We start from the raw sequence: 21,592 nt of genomic DNA on the forward strand, positions 1-21,592 counted from the left end.
ACGATTTCTGCCTCACATTGTTTCACAGTAATTCTCTGCTACAATCTTGAGGTAGATTTTTTTTGTTCTCATCATCACCTGAGGTTTTAACCACAGCATTCCCAGCTAAATGTGTAAACGCACCATCAGTACAGCATACTTTGCCACATGTAAAACATTGATCAACACAGACAGCAAACTCATTCTAATCAGGCAGTACTAGGAAGACATGCTATGCACCAAACATCTCCTATTTTTGCGTCAATAAACGCAAAACATTAGACATTCAAAGTAGAAATACAGAGTCTTTTTTTAATTTAACAAGTTTGATTTAGAATTGCAGTAACATGTGGATTAGAAGCTGCATCTTTATTCTTCAGCACAAAGTAGGAAGACCAATATCAAAAACACGTTTCAGATACCATGATGATGGTTTTGACAGCAGTTTCAAGGAAACGTACTGAAATATCTAGAGTAAAGCATTTTTTAAGATATTGAAAATGGTTTCCAATTCTCTTCCTCCCTTCCCATTAGAAGCTGCAGCCTCTAACCTAAGAGAGTGAGATTTTTAAAAGATGAACAAACTTGTAACTGGTTCACATTAAACCAGTCAAGTGCAAGGAACAGCAGTTTAAAAATACAACAGTCCAGTCTCTTACCAGTTATGAAACGTGAAAAAAATTACACCAAACATTTGTATAACAATGCTCCCTCCAATCCTTCTAATCTTGATTTTGTTTTAGGGTTATGGCTCTGAGACTCAACAAACTCCCAATACTTTTACCTCCAAGTGAAGTTTTTTTCATGTGCGAGGTGAGGGCAGTGTATGTCATATTTAATAAAAAAAAAGTAATCTTCCTGTAACCTAAAATTCACTTATACTTTACAGCAAGACTTTCATTGATTTGTTATCAGGATGGAAATCCTGATTGTCCACTTTTTAGTCCAAGTAAAATTTGGTCAACTGTAGTTGTCCCACACTCCCAACATCATCTCCACTGAGATCAGTTTAAGCAACAAAGAGAAAGGATGGATTCTACTGGTCATGGAGTGAAATCACCTGCTATGCCACAAGGGGTTGTTAAGAAAACAAGAAGCAGAATAAGAATTAACCTAAATTGCTGACGTTATGTCAATCAACAACCAGGCAAAATATTTTACACTATCTTCACTAGATTTTGCATGTTGTGTAATATTCTGGTTATTTAAAAGAAAAACTGTAGAAAGTAAAAGCAATGTTCTTTTAATACATGTGAGATCTGATCCTCCAATATTAGTCATGAAAATTCTAAACCGGTAGCTTTAGCAAAATGTTTCAATTTATATATTAATGTATTTCATGTTTACGTGCAAGCAATTACACTAAATAATTACTTGGTCAAAAAATCCAACAAGCCTCTTCAAAAATTGTTAAAAAGGCAGTTTAAGTGCTATGGACAATTTTACCACACGTGAAAAGGAGTTTGGTCCAATTACAGTCTGGATGCATTTTCTGAAATGATTTGAGGATATTTGGAACAAATGTAAAGGGTGTAAGAGTCAGTCAATAATGTAGATCAGAAAGAAATCATCTGTGAATCTCAATCACACTGGCCAATTATGCTGCTTAAAAGGTATTCCATTTCACATTTGTAAGTTAAATAATTTGGTCAATATAGTTTGATATGTGTGTTATGATCTTTTAACAAACAAATTTAAATCACAAAGCAGCATTTTTGTTTGCCTGATGAGAAGTGTAACTTAACAGGCAGTACAGATTCCTTGAATCTTAGATAGCAGATGATAGCAATTTTGCAAATTGATGTCAAATTTACATAGAGTGTTAAGTCAGCGCTGAACAATACAGTAACAGGTTCAACCTGTGCTGGAGTTGTTCCATGATGACGAGTTGAGCAGGCATTATTTACTTTTTCTGATAAGTTGCTAGACACCTTTACATTATTATCGAAAACAGGCAGTAATTCTGCCAGCCAAGTGCAAATACCACAAAGTGAACAGAAAGGTGAACTAACTTGGAGGGATTGGATTGAAGACTTATTTCAACAGAGGAAATTCACAATCAGGGATTTATAATTGTAGAATGCATACAAATTGGTATCAACGTTAAGATACTGACTGCAGTCAAACAAGGGACTTTTTCAGCTCGATAAATAACTATCTTAAAAGGCGACGTCACATGAATCACATTATATCTGGTTTAGATTAGATTACAGCCAGTGTTTAAGTAATTGTAACTAACTGCTTGATTTCACCATCTTATTTGAAATACATGAGAGATATTTTACTGTTTGCTAGAAGTCAGACTGTATACCTTCAATAATTTATTCTAAACTACAGAAACTGGCTTAAAAATTCTCTGCTTTTGGGTACCAAAAATACCAGGAGAAAGTGAGAACTGCAGATGCTGGGGATCAGAGCTTAAAAATGTGTTGCTGGAAAAGCGCGGCAGGTCAGGAAGCATCAAAGGAGAAGGGGAATCGACATTTTGGGCATAAAAATACTGAAGAAGGACTTCTGTCTGAAACGTCGATTCTCCTCCTCCTTTGATGCTGCCTGACCTGCTGTGCTTTTCCAGTAACCAGAAATACCAGTTGGCTTTCCTGTACCCACAACATATCAAAGCAAACCCTAGTCTTAGAGTGGCTTCGAACAGTAATCTTTTTCCAGCTACCATCGGCGAGAGATGCCAGATTGTTTTTGTGTGTGTAACTGTTCCAGGTCCCTACTCAATTTTGTCTCAATTTTTATAGTTGCATTAAGTGCATCCTAACTACAGAAATCTTAGTGCATCAATTCATTCTACTGTGGATTAAATACATTATACATAAAACATGCTCTGATTTCAATGATGAAATCAGGATCGGTTAAAATGCTTTCTGCTCGGCTTCAAATAAACTTAATATTTTATCTAAAAAGTAATAATTGATTATCAGTGAGGAAAGTGGCCATTCACAAGCATTGTTTGGAATGTGGTTCTCACCTTGGTGGGTTTTTCCCCTTGAATATCGCTAGAACTGCTGTATCTTTTCAATAGGCCAGTAACTGAACTTCAGATGCAGTGGTGGTGATTAGTCTATCATTTTGAATGTAGTGAAAGCAGCCATGGATTTATTGCTTATAAATGAAAGGAACTACTCAAATGGGCATAAATTCGACTTTTGCTCTTGAAATCCCTCTCTTCTGGCATTCACAAATACACAAAATACCTAACTGAATCCTTTGAGCTCCCAGTACCAGAGTGTTCATGCATCCAATAGGATGTGAAACCAACTTTGCCATCCTCCAAGTAGCTCTTTGTCTTGTTCTGTAAATTCACCTGTAGAAAACTATATTTCATCTTACATTGCAACTTTAAGTTGTGCACAAGTAGTATAGAAAAGCTGGTACTTTTGCTCCATCCTCCCAAACAATTTCTCCTCACTTGAAGAAACTAAAAGAGCTGCAGATGCTGTAAATCAAACAAAAACAGAGGTCGCTGGAAAAGCTTAGCAGGTCTGGCAGCATCTGTGAAGAGAAATCACAGGTAATGTTTTGAGTCCGGTGATCCTGAATTCTGAGGAAGGTTCATCGGACCCAAAATGTTAACTTTGATTTCTCTTCATGTATGCTGCCAGACCTGCTGAGCTTTTCCTGCACCTTCTACTCGCTCTTAAACTGAACATAGGAACATGATCCCAATGAATATTCCTTTTGTATGAGGCCTGAGGACAAGTTTTGTTCAGGCTGCTCCAGAATAGTAGCTTTCTCCAGATCAATACAAAATCAATTAAGTGCTGAGTTACAACACACATTTCAGCAAATAAAGATTAACTTCTGTACCAAAAAGTACATAGTACTTGCCCACTCCAAAACACATTCTGGCTGTAAAGTTAGTTTCAAGTCTTTGCACTCAGATGTACCAGGATGTACCTAAACTTGGAGTGGTCTATTTTCATGTACTACAAAGAGATTAAAGAAAACTCAACATCTCAAAACAAAAAATCATATTCATAAGAGGTTTATAGGTTCACATTCCATAACATCCCAGAGAGAAATGTAAGGATGAGCAAAGAACTGAAAAAGATAAAGTTGAATGTTTGACATATCAACTAGCATGGCAACTGTCATGATAGCAGAAGAAACCAATAACCACACCATCAGGTTTAGGCGGAGTAATTCAGCACACAGGAAAAAAACCCCAGCATATTCTGCCTAACAGAGTGCTGTTAACCTTGATACTTTGTTGAGCATCAAGAAGACAACAGAGAGTTAAAGGCAGAATGGAAAGATGGCAGGATATACTGCATGGAAGCCAATCTCTTCGATTTCCCTATTTTGGGTGCCACATCATCCCTTTAAGATACTAAAATGCATGTTCACATCTTAAAAGAACTTTATTAAACATGCGTTCCTTACGCAGCACATTCCCAAGGATTGTGTAGCAATGGCACAACTCAGTGGGAACACTGCATAGAGAATACATAAGCTGTCCAGCTGACTGAAACTAACAGGAAAATGTTGACAGAATATAGCACTTGGTAACCAGTAGTTCATGAGTCATTGTCATGTAGTCAGTTTCTAATGTTAGCATGATGGTGGATCTTTATGAATCAATTTCAAACTCTTACAACTGCGATGCAGTTTCCTCAACATTCTTTCTTGAATGAGGAACTCAGAAATTCTTCATAATGATCACCTCCATAACTAGTCTATAAATGAGTTGATAAAAGAGATAAAAATGATGCGTCAAGTACATTTGTCATTGAGACAAATCAACTTAGAATATTGTTTTACAGATATGACTGAGCGAGAAAGAGGTGACCAGTTGTGAGATAGAGAAAACAGCTAAATACTGAACATGAAAATCTGACTAAAACAGGGCCTGAATCAGCATTTCTGAAATGAGAATTGTGTTGTTTAATAGTTAATATAGTGATAAGGCAGTTCATAATGTTACGGTTTTATAGGTAACTATGTCAGTTAAAAACCCACAGGGATCTTGTAATCAATTATGTCTCTTTTCACATCCAGGGCTCAAGTTGGTTGGTCAAGTTTCCCAGCATTTAGTTTTGGGGGTGGAAGGGTGATGGGGGTTGCTTAGCATGCTTTAGAAGCTAAAAGTTCCTGCTATGGTTAAAATGTGTTTCACCAGTAACCTCAATAGGACCCCACTCTTCATACACCATGTTTAACCAATGTTTATTTTTCCATCAACAATAACTGAGGGATAGGTCTACCACTGACAGCTTTGGGCTTATTAGACCCAGATGCACCAGATATACAGACTGTCAAAACTAATTTAATTTGGAACCCTTGGAACCAGGGACACTGGATTTTTATCTCCTTAGCTTTGGTCTAGGTTCAAATCCTGAGGTGAAAGGATAGTGCAGTTACCACAGCTACATTTCAAAAACAAACTGCGTCAGCGAAAACTCTATGAAGTATAAACGAAGGAAAACAATAAATTAAATGGCAGCTTTGACCAAACAAGCTACAAAACAAAATAAAGATTTTTTTTAAGGTCAATTGCCACTAACAAATTTGAGTCAGCTCCAATGCTGGGACATCAGAGCTTTGCAAACTAACAAAAATATCAGCGAGAGAATGGCCTACAAAATTAAGCTCAATCCCAACACATTTACTGAGGATCATGATCCACTGAAAGCTTCTTTCTGACACAGGCATGTGAAGACAACTTACGAGAAAGGTACAGGGCACTCAGCTAATAGACCCCGTTTCCTATCCACCTTTGTTTATCTGAAGCAATCTACAGACTGTTACTCTCCAACTCTTAAAACTAGATGTTCCCACATTTTTGTGTTTCACTCAAAAAATAGTGCTTTGTGGAAGTTCTAGATCCAAAAAGCACAATGTCCGAAAAGCCAACAGCAATCCTTCCTCTGGAAGCATGTCCCAATCAAACATATCCAGTTGCACCTACATTGTGAAAAAAGTCAAGCTCAGTTTTTTTAAAAAAAAGTTACTCGTCTGTTATTAAAATTACATGAAATGTTTACATCTCAGTCCAAGTATTGTGTTGTGGTGGATTGCAATGTCAAAAATTTCAATTTTAAAAATGAAGGAATTGTAATTAATTATGAAAATTTATAAAGTAGACTAAACTTGACCCACCATACAACTACTTGAACCACATAAATTCCTTTTTCCCCTAAGAAAATACAGATATGGTAGAAAAATGTGTAAGAAATTCTCACCACAAAGCCAATAATTACCAAGAAACAACTCAAACAATAATTACACAAAAATATATAACTCCACACAACTCTTTAAAACAGATAGTTTTAGTCAACAGAATCTATGCCCGAAGCCACAACTGCATTTTCTAAGTCGCCAGTTGAACATTCCTGATTTAAAATAGCTGTAGCACGAGATTGGCTTCCAGCTTCCTCCTGACTCGAAGTGTTCACCACCGCCAGTTCGGGAGGATCTGGGGTCTTGCACGCCTGATAGTCTTCTTCCGTCAGATCTAAAGGCTGATCATTTCCTGAAAGCTGACACTGAAGAAGCTGCACTTTTTTATTGAGGTCATTCCTCTCTGTCTGCAGGGCTCTGCAAAGCTTTTCCAACCGCTCCAACTTCACCTGTAGGCCTTTGTATTCCTTGTCTCGAAGTGTCTTCTGTTTTAAAACAGCAAAAATAGTATTACATCTTTCTTCAATGTGTTACAAGTTCAAGCCAATTACTTAATAACAGCTAAGAAATGCAGAAACGTGTGCTGTACTGTCAGAGATTCCACCTTTTGGATGAAACATTAAGCCAAAGTCATCTCAGTAGGCTGAACAGAAATGGTTCAATGGTGTTACTCCCAAGAGAATGGAGGTGCTTCCTTGGGTTCTAGTCAATCTTTATATCACAAGCACAAAAGGGGAGATCTAGTCCGAGTCAAATGACTATTTAGGGGACTTTGCTGTGCACAAATTCACTGCTGTGTTTCCTATATTACAATAGTAATATTTTGGAAAATTTTGAAATAGAATCCCTGTAGTGTGTAAGCAGGCTATTTGGTCTATCAAGTCCACACTGACTCTCTGAAGTGCATCCCACCCAGACCCATCTGCCTGCTCTATCCCTGTAACCCTGCATTTCCATCTGGCCACTACGGGCAATTTAACACAGCCAATCCATCTAACCTGCATATTTTTGGACTTTGAAATAGTGGTAGAATTCCCCAAGCACGAAACAATTTATTGATATCTGGGAACCATCCAGCACTGTCTTATTTCAAAAAGGTGGCTTTGGTTTCCAGCAGCCCTGTGCATAAAGGAGAAGCAGAAATTCAAGCAAAGACATGCAAATGATAAGTTGGGGGGAGGCCAACTACAAAATAAAATGGGAGATCATCATTCTATGGATTTTAAACTTTTTTTTCCCTCCATTAGGCTAACATCTGTAAGGGAAGACTCAGCCAAAATAGGTCTTTGATCTTGTTACCTTACAAAACCTACAATAATTGTCAATATCTATTTTCAAACAGGAATAGCAAGCTGTCAGCAAAGGACAGAGAAAACGTGGTGGGTCTGCTAAATCCCTGGAGAAGGTACACAAGTTTCATTAGTTCAGAATTCCATTTACATATTAAAATAGTAAAAGGAGCAAGAAGAGAGGCAACATGGGTTTAAACAAAAAATATTTTTTAAAAGCTCAAAAATTTCTGGGTGTTAATGAAGTAGATCTCCATGGAGAATGTTACAATCAAGCGACTAGCAGTAAATATAGGGCTGTTACTCAAGACTCATTAACTCATCAGCTTGTGATCATCATTTACTTCCCACATTGTCTCTGCAGCAATATGAACTGGTATCAGAGCTGCAGAAAGTGCTTTATTACTCCATTCAACTTACATACAGCATTGCAACAGAAAGCACTTTTACATAACAAAATGAAACCGCTCCTCCACACAACCAAATGAAATGACAGTGTTAGGAACACTACTGCAGCGAAAAATATTCATCCCTATTCGCAGAAGCTCAGTGGCACATATCTTAATTCAAAAATGATACATGATGCAAATTATTGATTATTTTCTGCGTGACAGTCCTCAACATGTAGCTCCTTTATGCTGGGTGAAGAATTAAAATTTTGGACAACTTGTTGAACAGGCAGCTTTTTGTTAAAACATGCATATAGTGTAGAAATTATGGAGTTAACATGAATGGGAGAGTTACTTGTAAGGAAAGAGCAGAATTCTGTTCCTACTGATTTCCAATATACTGATCATGGCCATCAACCAAATGTAACATTTGTCCAAAGTTCCGGAGTACCTGTCACCCCTGACATGGAGCTGGGAACATTCTTTCAGTACAAATTTCCTGCAGGAAAAATGGGAATGTTTGTCCGAACGTTCATCACTCACTACACCACATTTTGCAAGCCAAGGGAAGGATAATGCAGATATTCCACACACTTTTTAAACTGTTAACAGTTGTCATTCTGTATATCTCATGTGAAGCTGAAAACATGCCCTTAAAAAGAAAGTGATTGAGGTGTAATGTTGCTGTGTAAAGGTATGAAGTTCAATGGAATCCTTTGTCCATTACATCTCCCAACCTTAAATGTACTGGTTTGTCATTTTGGGAATATTTTGAATGTCATCGCTTTCCATGTGTTTTAATTGTAATTCTGAGCAAGTTACAGAAAACCAGCTTTTTGCGAAGTAGGTACTTAGAAAAATCAAGGTTACAAGTCCAGAACTTGCACCTTTTGTGCAAACAAACACCCACGCAGTACAAATACAACACACAGTTCTTCATTGCTTGTAATGTGGACTAAGTGACAATTAACAAAAGTAGCACACACCTCCTCAGCCATCTGTAAGAGTGCTTTGTTATTGTTCTCCCACTTAGTACGCCACACCGTGGTCTCTTTTTCCAGCTTCTTGATTTTTTTTGTCATCTGCATAAGGGAAAAACAAGACTCTATTCAATGTGACATCACACCAAAACATGTTTAACCCTCTACAAAGAAGATGCTGCTTACATAAAATCAAATATGGCTGAGGTTTTCTTCTTCAAATCATTCATTTACTTTCTGGTTTCTAAAACAACATAATTCAGTTGGTTTCAGAAATGCAACAACTGAACAGATCCATTGACTGAGCATGCAGCACAACGCCATCAAGGACTTACTTGGTATTTTTCTGACAATTTTATTGCAAAAACATCCCAGTTCTGTTTTAAGTTGACAAAAAGTTAGATTTACAGAATGCAGTGCACAACGGGAATAGTACCAGAGGACTGGAGGATAGCGAATGTGGTCCCCTTGTTCAAGAAAGGGAGTAGGGATAGCCCTAGTAACTATAGGCCAGTGAGTCTGACTTCAGTGGTGGGCAAAGTCTTAGAGAGAATGGTAAGGGATAAGATTTATGAACATCTGGATAGGAATAATGTGATCAAGGATAGCCAGCATGGTTTTGTGAAGGGCAGGTCGTGCCTCACAAACCTTATTGAGTTCTTTGAGAAGGTGACTAAGGAAGTGGACGAGGGTAAAGCAGTAGATGTTGTGTATATGGATTTTAGTAAGGCGTTCGATAAGGTTCCCCATGGTAGGCTAATGCTAAAACTACAGAGGTATGGCATTGAGGATACATTAGAGGTTTGGATTAGGAATTGGCTGGCTGGAAGGAGACAGAGGGTAGTAGTTGATGGACTATGTTCATCTTGGAGTGCAGTTACTAGCGGTGTACCACAAGGATCTGTTTTGGGACCATTGCTTTTTGTTATCTTTATAAATGATCTAGAGGAAGGGCTTGAAAGCTGGGTAAGCAAGTTTGCGGATGACACAAAAGTCGGTGGAGTTGTGGATAGTGAGGAAGGAAGTGGTAGGTTACAGCGGGATATAGATAAGTTGCAGAGCTGGGCAGAAATGTGGCAAATGGAATTCAATGTAGCTAAGTGTGAAGTCATTCACTTTGGTAGGAGTAACAAGAAGATGGATTACTGGGCTAATGGTAGGCTACTTGGTAGTGTGGATGAGCAGAGGGATCTTGGTGTCCATGTACACAGATCTCTGAAAGTTGCCACCCAGGTAAATAGTGCTGTGAGGAAGGCATATGGTGTACTGGGCTTTATTGGTAGAGGAATTGAGTTCCGGAGTCCTGAGGTCATGTTGCAACTGTATAAGACTCTGGTGCGGCCTCATCTGGAGTATTGTGTGCAGTTTTGGTCGCCATACTATAGGAAGGATGTGGAGGCATTGGAACGAGTGCAGAGGAGGTTTACCAGGATGTTGCCTGGAATGGTAGGAAAATCTTATGAGGAAAGGCTGAGGCACTTGGGGCTGTTCTCATTGGAGAAGAGAAGGTTTAGGGGAGATTTGATAGAGGTGTATAAGATGATTAGGGGTTTAGATAGGGTTGACAGTGAGAACCTTTTACCGCTAATGGAGTCAGGTGTTACTAGGGGACACAGCTTTAAATTAAGGGGTGGTAGGTATAGGACAGATGTTAGGGGTAGATTCTTCACACAGCGGGTTGAGAGTTCATGGAATGCCCTGCCAGTAGCAGTGGTGAACTCTCCTTCTTTATGGTCATTTAAGCGGGCATTGGATAGGCATTTGGAAGTTATTGGGCTAGTGTAGGTTAGGTAGGATTCGGTCGGCGCAACATCGAGGGCCGAAGGGCCTGTACTGCGCTGTATCTTTCTATGTTCTATGTTCTATAACACCAGAAACTCAGTTAGGTCAAATCTCACTAGTAATTCTATGCAAAAAGCCAAAATTTTCAAATGTTTTTTCATGGATATGGATATCACAGATTGGCTAGCATTTATTGCCCATCCCCTAATGCCCTTGAGAAAGTAGTGGTGAGCTGCTTCTAATGTACGTGCTATACAAATACCTACAGTGCTACTATAGAGAGATGTTTGATTCGGCCAGTGAAGGAATGAAGACTTAACTCCAAATCAGGACAGTGTGTGGTTTGAAGGGAAACTTGTAGGTGACGGTGCTCATATACATCTGCCGCCCTTGTCCTTCCAGATGTTTGCAAATTTAGATAGTGGTGTCAGAGGATCCTTAGTGAGTTACTGCAGTGCATCTTGTATACAGTTCAAATTGCCACCGCTTTACATCATAGAAAAATACAGTGCAGTACAGGCCCTTCGGCCCTCGAAGTTGTGCCGACCGAAGCCTACCTAACCTATACTAGCCCAATAACCCCCATATGCCTAACCAATGCCTGCTTAAATGACCATAAAGAGGGAGAGTCCACCACTGCTCCTGGCAGGGCATTCCATGAACTCACAACCCGCTGAGTAAAGAATCTACCCCTAACATCTGTCCTACACCCACCACCCCTTAATTCAAAGCTGTGTCCCCGAGTAACAGCTGACTCCATTAGCGGAAAAAGGTTCTCACTGTCAACCCTATCTAAACCCCTAATCATCTTGTACACCTCTATCAAATCTCCCCTAAACCTTCTTTTCTCCAATGAGAACAGCCCCAAGTGCCTCAGCCTTTCCTCATACGATCTTCCTACCATGCCAGGCAACATCCTAGTAAACCTCCTCTGCACCCGTTCCAGTGCCTCCACATCCTTCCTATAGTATGGCGACCAAAACTGCAAACAATACTCCAGATGAGGCCGCACCAGAGTCTTATACAACTGCAACATGACCTCAGGACTCCGGAACTCAAGTCCTCTACCAATAAAGCCCATTACACCATATGTCTTCTTCACAGCACTATTTACCTGGGTGGCAACTTTCAGAGATCTGTGTACATGGACACCAAGATCCCTCTGCTCATCCACACTACCAAGTAGCCTACCATTAGCCCAGTAATCCATCTTCTTGTTACTCCTACCAAAGTGAATGACTTCACACTTAGCTACATTGAACCCCATTTGCCACCTTTCTGCCCAGCTCTGCAACTTATCTATATCCCGCTGTAACCTGCCACATCCTTCTTCGCTGTCCACAACTTCACCAACTTTCGTATCATCTGCAAACTTGCTCACCCAGCCTTCAAGCCCCGCCTCCAGGTCATTTATAAAAATGACAAACAGCAATGGTCCCAAAACAGATCCTTGTGGAACACCGCTAGTAACTGCACTCCAAGATGAACCTATACCATCAACTACTACCCTCTGTCTCCTTCCAGCCAGCCAATTCCTAATCCAAACCTCTAATGCACCCTCAATGCCATACCTCCGTAATTTTTGCAGTAGCCTACCATGGGGTACCTTATCGAATGCCTTGCTAAAATCCATATACACCACATCAACTGCTTTACCCTCGTCCACTTCCTTGGTCACCTTCTCAACGAACTCAATGAGGTTTGTGAGGCACAACCTGCCCTTCACAAAACCATGCTGACTATCCTTGATCACATTATTCCTATCCAGATGTTCATAAATCCTATCCCTGACAATTCTCTCTAAGACTTTGCCTACAACAAAAGTGAGACTCACTGGCCTATAGTTACTAGGGCTATCCCTACTCCCCTTCTTGAACAAGGGGACCACATTCGCTATCCTCCAGTCTTCTGGCACTATTCCTGTAGACAACGAAGACTTAAAAATCAAGGCCAATGGCTCCGCTATCTCCTCCCTAGCTTCCCAGAGGATCCTAGGATAAATGCCATCAGGCCCAGGGGACTTATCTTTTTTTATCCTTTCCAGTTTTCCCCAGACCTCTTCCCTACATACCTCAAGGCCATCCATTCTAATCATTTGTGACTCAATATTCACATCAGCAACAATGTCCTGTTCCTGAGTGAATACTGACGAAAAATATTGATTTAGTGTCTCTCCAATCTCCTCCGCCTCCACGCACAACTTCCCACTACTATCCTTGACTGGACCGATACCTACCCTAGTCATCCTTTTATTCCTGACATACCTATAGAAAGCCTTTGGGTTTTCCCTAATCCTACCAACTAAGGACTTTTCATGTCCCCTTCTCGCTGCTGTTAGCTCTCTCTTTAGATCCTTCCTGGCTACCTTATAACTCTCAATCGCCCCAACTGAACCTTCACGCCTCATCTTTACATAGGCCGCCCTCTTCCCTTTCACAAGGGATTCCAATTCCTTATTAAACCACGGCTCCCTCACAAGACCCTTTCCTCCCTGCCTGACTGGTACATACTTATCAAGGACACCCAATAGCTGCTCCTTGAACAAGCTCCACATATCATTTGTGTCCTTCCCTTGAAGCCTATTTTCCCAATCCACGCATGCCTCACCACATCATAATTTCCCTGCACCCAGCTATAACTTTTGCCCTGCAGTGCACACTTATCCCTCTCCATCACTAGAGTAAAAGTCACCGAGTTGTGGTCACTATCCCCGAAGTGCTCACCTACCTCCAAGTCTGACACCTGGCCTAGAACCAAATCCAGTATAGCCTCACCTCTTGTTGGCCTGTCTACATCTAACGAACTCGAGCTGTAGCTTTCCCAGTCAATATCTGGGAAGTTAAAGTCCCCCATAACAACTACCCTGCTACTTTCACTCTTCTCCTGAATCATCCTCGCAATACTTTCCTCTACGTCTCTCGGACTATTAGGAGGCCTGTAGAAAACTCCTAACAGGGTGACCTCACCTTTCCTATTTCCAACCTCAGCCCAAACTACCTCAAATGGCAAGTCTTCCTCCATCGTCCTTTCCACCGCTGTAATACTATCCTTGACAATGGTGGAGGGAGCGAATGTGGATCTGCTGCTAATTATATGGGCTGCTCTGTCCTGGATATTGTTGCTTCTTAAGTGCAGTTGGAGCTGCACATATACAGGAAGCTTTTCTATTCTATCACATTCCAGACTTGTGCTATGCAGAGGGTGGACAAGCTTGATGAGCCAGAAGGTAAATTAATCAGGGCATCTTGCAGCCACAGTATTTATAGCTGGTCCACATAAGTTTCCGTTCAATGGTGACCATTGGGATGTTGATAGTGGGAGAATTAACAATAGCAATGAAATTGAACATCAAGATGAGATGCTTGAATTCTCTCTTTTTGAAGATGATCATTGCCTAGCACTTGTGAGCTTGAATATTGCCTAGATGTTGCAGCATATGGAAACAAACTGCTTCAGTACCTGTCCTGAGTGGTACTGTACATTGTGCAATCACCCCCACTTCTGGCCTTATTAGAATAGATTCCCTACAGTGTGGAAACAGGCCCTTTGGCCCAACACCGACCCTCTGAAGAGTAACCCACCCAGACCCATTTCCCTCTGACTAATGCACCTAACACTATGGGCAATTTAGCATGGCCAATCCACCTGCACTGCACTTCTCTGGACTGTGGGAGGAAACCGGAGCACCCGGTGGAAACTCACGAAGACACAGGGAGAATACGCAAACTCTACACAGACAGTCTGCCTGAGGCTGGAATCGAACCTGGGACCCTGGTGCTGTGAGGCAGCAGTGCTAACCACTGAGCCACCATGCCGCCCCACAGTAAAGGAAAGTCATTGAAGCAGGTGAAGATGGTTGGACCGAGGACAGGGCTCCAGACAGTGGCAGCAGAGTGTATTGTCTATAAGGTTTACTTCAGCAACTTTACTCTCAGTATTCCAGTTGTGGCCAGGATCCTTTGACAATACTTTCCAAACTTGTAATCACCTAGAATGACAAGGACAGCAGACGTACAGATACAGTGGTAGTGTTGCTACCTTTAAACCAGGAGACCAAGGTTCAAGTCCCACCTGCTCCAGAGGTGCATCATAGCAACTCTAAACAGAGTGATTAGAAAATAGCCAGTATGAGGAGTTCCTGCAGAGATGTCATAGAGTCAGAGAGATGTACAGCACGGAAACACACCCTTCAGTCCAACTCGTCCATACAGACCAGATATCCAAACCTAATCTAGTCCCATTTGCCAGCACTTGGCTCCTTGGACTGAGTTGGCTGACGTCCAACAACCACAACCATCTTGCTTTGGGCCAGCTATGACCTCCAACCAGTGGCCTGTTTAGCCTGAGTCCCCACTGACTCCAGTTTTGGTAGGCATCCTTGAAGTCACACTCTGTCCTCGTCATCAAGGCAACATTTGACAGTTACTCTCACCTCAGCTCTGGAGTTTAGCTCTTCAGACCAAGGCTGTGATGTTGGCAGGAGCTGAGGGGTCCAGGCTTAATCCAAAGTGAAAGTCAGTGAAGACAAAGCTTTAACTGTACAGAAAGAAGCCTTTTGGCCTATTGCGGCTTTGCCGGTCATCAAGCATCCACCTTCTCTAATCCCATTTTCCAGCACTTAGCCATGTGTATCTTCCAAATGTTCACCTAAATATGTCTTAAATGTCATGGATTCCTCATTCTCTCACCTTTTTAGGCAGTGTCAAAAACACAACAATCTGGCTGAAAACAAGTGCCCCTCAAATCAGCTCTAATTCTCTTGCTCCTTACCTTAAAACTGTGACCTCGGTTACTGAGCCTTCCTAGAACGGGGAGATTTCTCCCTGTTTACCTTATCTATGTCCCTTAGAAATTTAAACACCTCACTCAGATCAAAGAATGGAATCATAGAATCCTTAGGATGTGGAAAGAGGTGATTCAGCCCATTGAGTCTGCATTGACCCTTGGAACAGCATCCCACCCAAAACCTAGCATCCCTCCCCCATCACCACCGCCTCCCCCCACCCTATCCCCATAACCCTGCATTTTTACGATGGCTAATCCATTTAACTTGCACAGCCCTGGACACTGTGGTAATTTAGTATGGTCTCTCCACCTAACCTGCACAACGATAGACTGTAGGAGGAAGCCCACACAGACACGGGGACAGTCCACACAGACAGTCACCTGAGGCTGCAATCAAACCCGGGTCCCTGGTGCTGTAAGGCAGGAGTGCTAACCACTGAGCCATCATGCTACCCCCCACCTTCTTGTTTGGAGGAAAACAACAGTCTCTCATTACAGCTGAAACGGCCCAGTCTAGGAAACACCCTGATGAGTCTCTTTTGCATTCTGTTTAATGCAACTGCATCCTTCCCATGGCATGGCAGCCAGGATCTCTCAGTACTCCAGTTGTGGCCAAACTAACACTATACACAGCTCCATCGTAATCTCCTTACTCTTGTATTCAATGCCTTCACCAATAAAAATACCCCATGCCGCCTTAATCAGCTTATTTGCCTGTCCTGTTGCCTTAGTATCTATGGACATGCACACCAAGATGATCCTCTGCATTTCTTAGGGCCATGCCACATAACAGGTACTCCCTTGCCTCATTAGTCCCTTCCAAAATGCATCACCAAACATCTTTCAGGATTAAATTCCATTTGCCACTGTTCAGCATATCTGACCAATCCATCTATATCATCTGGTAGTCTAAGGCTTTTCTCCTTACTATTTACCACACCAATTTTCATATCATCTGTGAACTTACTGATTATACCATGTCAAGATCATTAACGTACATGACAAACAGCAAGGGACCCAGCATCAAACCCTGCAGTACACCACTGGAAACATCCTTCCACCATCACCCTCTGCTTCGTGCCTTTAAGTGCTGCTCAATAGGACTGTCAACAACTCCTTCCCTTGCTTTGCCAGAGAGTAGAGTGTTAGGGTGATAATTCACTGGGTTGGATTTCTCCTGTGATTTGTCGACAGGATGTACATGAGCAATTTTCCAAATTACTGTATATTCTAGACGTCAATGCAATAAGAAATTTACATTGTGTGGATGACAGACTTATAACAAAAATAAATCAACTTCAGATCAGAGATCTGCTTTTTTTAAAAACAAAACATACCAACATTCCATATGGCACCTTTATAAATTCATTACTTCAGTAAAGAGTCTCCAAATCAATTGAGAGAAATCTAAAAGCCAAATACTGTGAATACTGGAAATTTCACAGTATCAGAAAATGCTGAAAATATATACAGGATTTGGCAGCATCTATGGATTAAGGGGAGGCCACACTGGATCTGGTGCCTGGTAATGAACCAGGCCAGGTGTTTGATTTAGTGGTAGGTGAGCACTTTGGAGAGAGTGATCATAATTCGGTTATGTTTAGTTTAGCAAAGGAATGGGATAGATGCATGCCACAGGGCAAGAGTTATCGATGAGGGAAGGGCAATTATAATGCAATTACGCAAGACTTAGGAGGCATAGAACGAGGTAGCAAAATGCAGGGGATGCAGACAATGGAAATGTGGAGCTGTTTAAGGAACAGATATTGTGTGTCCTTGATAGGTATGTCTCTGTCAGGCAAGGAGGAAGTGATAAGGTAAGGGAACCGTGGTTTACTACAGAAACTGTAGCTCTTGTTAAGCAGAAGAAGAAAGCTTATGTGATGTTGAAACGAGATGGTTCAGATGAGGCGATGGAGAGTTACAGATTAGCTAGGAAGGATTTAAAGAAAGAGTTAAGAAGAGCAAGGAGGGGACATGAGCAGTCTTTAGCAGATAGAATAAAGGAGAATCCTCAAGCTTTCTATAGGGTGTGGGAGGAATAAAAGGATGACTAGGGTAGGAATAGAGCCACTCAAAACTGAAATGAGAAGTCACGTGTGGACCCTCTGGAGATTGGAAAAGTGCTAAATGGATATTTCTCATCTGTTTTCACTCAGGAAACTGAGAATATTGTAGAGGAGAAGAATGAGGCATGGGTTATTAGACGAGAAAGGATTGATGTTAATAAGGAAGAGGTGTTATCGAATCTATAAGGAGTGAAAGTAGAAAAGTCCCCTGGGCTGGATGGGATTTATCCGAGGATTCTCTGGGAAGCTACAGAGATGTTGGAGCCTTTGGCTTTGATCTTTGAGTCATCCTTGTCTGCAGGTTTAGTACCAGAGGACTGGAGGGTTGCAAATGTTGTGCCCTTGTTCAAGAAGGGCAGTAGAAATGACCCAGGTAATTATAGACCAGTGAACTTTACGTCTGCTGTAGGAAAAGTTTTGGAAAGGATTATAAGAAATAGGATTTATAATCATCTAGCAAGCAATAATTTGACTGGAGGTAGTCAACATGGTTTTGTCAAGGGCAGGTCATGTCTCATTAACATCACTGCGTTTTTTGAGAAGGTGACCAAGCATGTGGATGAGGGTTGGGCAGTTGACGTGGTATACATGGACTTCAGTAAAGCCTTTGATAAGGTTCCACACGGTAGACTGTTGGAGAAAATGCAGAGGCACGGGATTGAGGGTGACTCAGCAGCTTGGATTAGAAACTGGTTTTCTGGAAGACAGAGAGTGGTGATTGATAGAAAATATTCAGCCTGGAATCCGGTTGCTAGTGGTGTGCCACATGGATCTGTTTTGGGACCACTGCTGTGTGTCATTTTTAAAAATGACTTGGATGCAAGCATAGGTGGATGGGTTAGTAAGTTTGCAGATGACACTAAAGTTGTTGGAGAAGTGGACAATGTAGAAGAAGGTTGCAGGGGGATTCCATTCAGTGTGGAAACAGGCCCTTTGGCCCAACAAGTCCACACCGACCCTCTGAAGAGTAACCCACCCAGACCCATTTCCCTCTGACTAATGCGCCTAACACTATGGGCAATTCACCTGACCTGCACATCTTTGGATTGTGGGGGGAAACCGGAGCACCCGGAGGAAACCCACACAGACACAGGGAGAATGCACAAACTCCACACAGACAGTTACCTGAGGCAGGGATCGAACCTGGGACCCTCGTGCTGTGAGGTGGCAGTACTAACCACTGAGCCACCGTGCTGCCTGGGATAAACTGCAGAATTGGGCAGAGAGGTGGCAAATGGAGTTCAATGCAAATAAATGTGAGGTGATTCACTTTGGGAAGAATAACAGGAAGGCAGAATATTTGGGTCAATGGAAAGATTCTTGGTATTGTGGATGTGCAGAGGGATCTTGGAGTCCATGTACACAGATCCCTGAAAGTTGCCACCCAGGTTTGATAGTGCTGTTAAGAAGGCATTCAGTGTATTGGTAGAGGGATTGAGTTCCGGAAAAGTGATGTCATGCTGCAACTATACAAAATGCCAGTGCAGCCACACTTGGAATATTGTGTACAGTTCTGGTCGCCTCATTACAGGAAGGATGTGGAAGCATTGGAAAAGATACAGAGGAGACTTACCAGGAGGTTGCCTGCTCTGAAGGAAAGGTCTTATGAGGAAAGGCTGAGACACTTGGGTCTGTTCTCATTGGAGAGAAGGCGGCTAAGAGGGAATTTATTAGAGACATACAAGATGATCAGAGGATTTGATAGGTAGACAGTGAACGTCTTTTTCCTAGGATGATGACGTCGGCTTGTATGAGGGGGCACAGCTACAAATTGAAGGGTGATAGATTTAAGACAGACGTCAGTGGCAGGTTCTTTACTCAAGAGAGTGGTCAGGGTGTGCCCTTCCTGCCAAAATAATTAACTCATCCACATTAGGGGCATTTAAGCAATCCTTGGATAAGCACATGGATGATGATGGGATAGTGTAGGGGGGTGGACTTAGATTAGTTCACAGGTCGGCACAACATCTAGGGCTAAAGGGCCTGTTGTGCGCTGTATTGTTCTATGCTCTAAAGGAGGAGAGTTAACATTTCAGGCCTGTGACCTTTCATCAGTGCTCACTGACCTCAGTGACTCCAGTCCCACACTAATGAGGATGGCTGCCCTCTCACATGGCTCAGCAAGATACTGAATGGCAGGGCACGTTCATGATGTTGGCCCAACATTACCTTTTCAGGGCAACTGGGGACTATGCAATAAATGTCAGCTTGTGCAACTTGTTTCAGTGCCATTTGCTTCACTTTGTATACGCTTGAGTTTAGAAGACTGAGAGGGGATCTGATTGAGACATCTAAGATTATTAAAGAATTGGACACTCTGGAGGCAGGAAACATGTTTCCGCTGATGGGTGAGTGCTGAGCCAGAGGGCACAACTTAAAAATACAGGGTAGACCATTTAGGACAGAGATGAGGAGAAACTTCTTCACCCAGAGAGTGGTGGCTGTGTGGAATGCTCTGCCACAAAGGGCAGTGGAGGCCCAGTCTCTGGATTCATTTGAGACAGAGTTGGATACAGCTCTCAAGGAAAGTGGGATCAAGGGTTATGGGGATAAGGCAGGAACAGGATACTGATTAAGGATGATCAGCCATGATCATATTGAATGGTGGTGCAGGCTTGAAGGGCAGAATGGCCTACTCCTGCACCTATTGTCTAATTCTGTAGGCGCAGCCTGTTTGGTAGATGAATACAAGCCTCCACTTCTAGCCCCCTTGATGGAAGGCTTCAAGCTTTTAGAGTAGCTTAAAATAAAGAGTAACTTGCAACATTTCAGCCTCTTTGATTTCCCTAATAGTTAGAATCGAAGAGGTTTCACTTCATAAGTCTGTAAGTGAATAGCACTGAGACTGCAAATTTACATAGAAAATTCAAATTCATGCTGCCATCAACTTGCACCTATCTCAAGTTGCTGGTTCTGTTCAATTTTTGAATAATAATTTATTCATCAAATGAGAAATAATTGATTTCCAAACTCCAAGAGTACAAAATGCAATGAAGGTAAAGCATCAAAATAAAGCAAAATCAGAAAATTGCCTAAGAGGTTGATGGTTCAACCAATACGAAGTTGAAATAAGTATGGGAAAAAAATTGGTCAGTCTGCCTTTACCTTTTCCATTTCCTGCCTGAACGTTGTAAAAACTTCATTGCTCTTTGCCAATGTGCTCTGGAATTCTTCAAACTTATCCATATACAGAGAAAGCTACAAAACAAGAAGCACCGGACATATAACAAATTAACTGATAGTTTGTTAATATGACTGCAGCAATTCAAAATTAAATATCAAGATTATTTGATTTGTTGCTATCACTTCAAAAGGTATCATGTAGTGTGGTCCATTCTTTTCCTTCCAACTCTAAAGTCTCAAATCTTCCCATGTTGTCTCTCCTCAGGGTGTTTTTTTTAAAAATCAGTTCACTTAGTTTGTTTGCTCCCATAGTGGATATATTATTCTTTGATTTCTTTCTGAAAGTTTCAGACAGCAAGACAGATCTTTCAATGGCAATGACTATCCTACATATTCTGAGGTAAGAATGCAGTAGCTGGTATCTAAAAACTGAGTGCCAGGTGGAAGGACCAATAGTTTGCTGGAATATACCTGTTGTTTCAGTTGTGCCTCTTGCTGCTTCATCAGTTCACACTTGTGCCTCAATTCAGTCGCTTCTTTTAGCAGCTAGCAAAATAGAACAAAAACAAACAGGTAATTTCTTAAAATGCTACACATCACCTTCATATTTAGAATGGCAGAACATTTTGATTTGATTTACTACTGTCACGTGTACTTAGGTACAGTGAGAAGTTTTGTTGTGCATGAAGAACAGCTAGATTACACCAAAGATCCTGGGGTGATTGAACAGTGTGAGGAATGCTGCAAAGAAGATACACAACAAGCAAGGTCAACATTAGATTTGAATTCCTTTCAGTTCTGTTAATGTTTCTTTATAAGAGGGAGAACAAATCTCACCTACTTCTTTAGGAACCATACAGCCTATTGGCTACATTGATAGAGGCTGGGAGCTGTGTTTCCCCTCAGTATTCAGCCTATTGAGTCTTTTGGGAGCCTGGAATCCAGAGATATGTACCGGAGGTCTCCAGAAAATAAAAGTAATTCAAAAACATGTTGGTACGAAATGGCAGTGAAAACTTAGGTAGGTGAAGCTGACCATACTGAAAGCAGACTTTCAATGTGGT

At 41.4% G+C, this 21,592-nt stretch overlaps 1 protein-coding gene across 3 annotated transcripts in view; it reads right to left on the bottom strand.

Moving 5' to 3' along the window:
* Nucleotides 1-1,362: 1,362 nt before the first annotated feature.
* LOC132820995 (gamma-taxilin-like) overlaps nt 1,363-21,592 on the bottom strand; it is an 86,815-nt gene continuing 66,585 nt past the window's right edge. For all 3 annotated transcript variants that reach the window (XM_060833448.1, XM_060833449.1, XM_060833450.1), the window contains exons 7-10: nt 21,000-21,074; nt 20,511-20,603; nt 8,776-8,871; nt 1,363-6,596 (exon numbers count right to left, since the gene is read on the bottom strand). In XM_060833448.1, coding sequence (XP_060689431.1) covers nt 6,261-6,596; nt 8,776-8,871; nt 20,511-20,603; nt 21,000-21,074 — 600 coding nt within the window. In that variant the 3' untranslated portion in view covers nt 1,363-6,260. The remainder of the gene's footprint in view (nt 6,597-8,775; nt 8,872-20,510; nt 20,604-20,999; nt 21,075-21,592) is intronic.

This window comes from Hemiscyllium ocellatum, chromosome 12 (genome assembly GCF_020745735.1).
Source record: "Hemiscyllium ocellatum isolate sHemOce1 chromosome 12, sHemOce1.pat.X.cur, whole genome shotgun sequence".
Lineage (NCBI taxonomy): Eukaryota > Metazoa > Chordata > Chondrichthyes > Orectolobiformes > Hemiscylliidae > Hemiscyllium > Hemiscyllium ocellatum.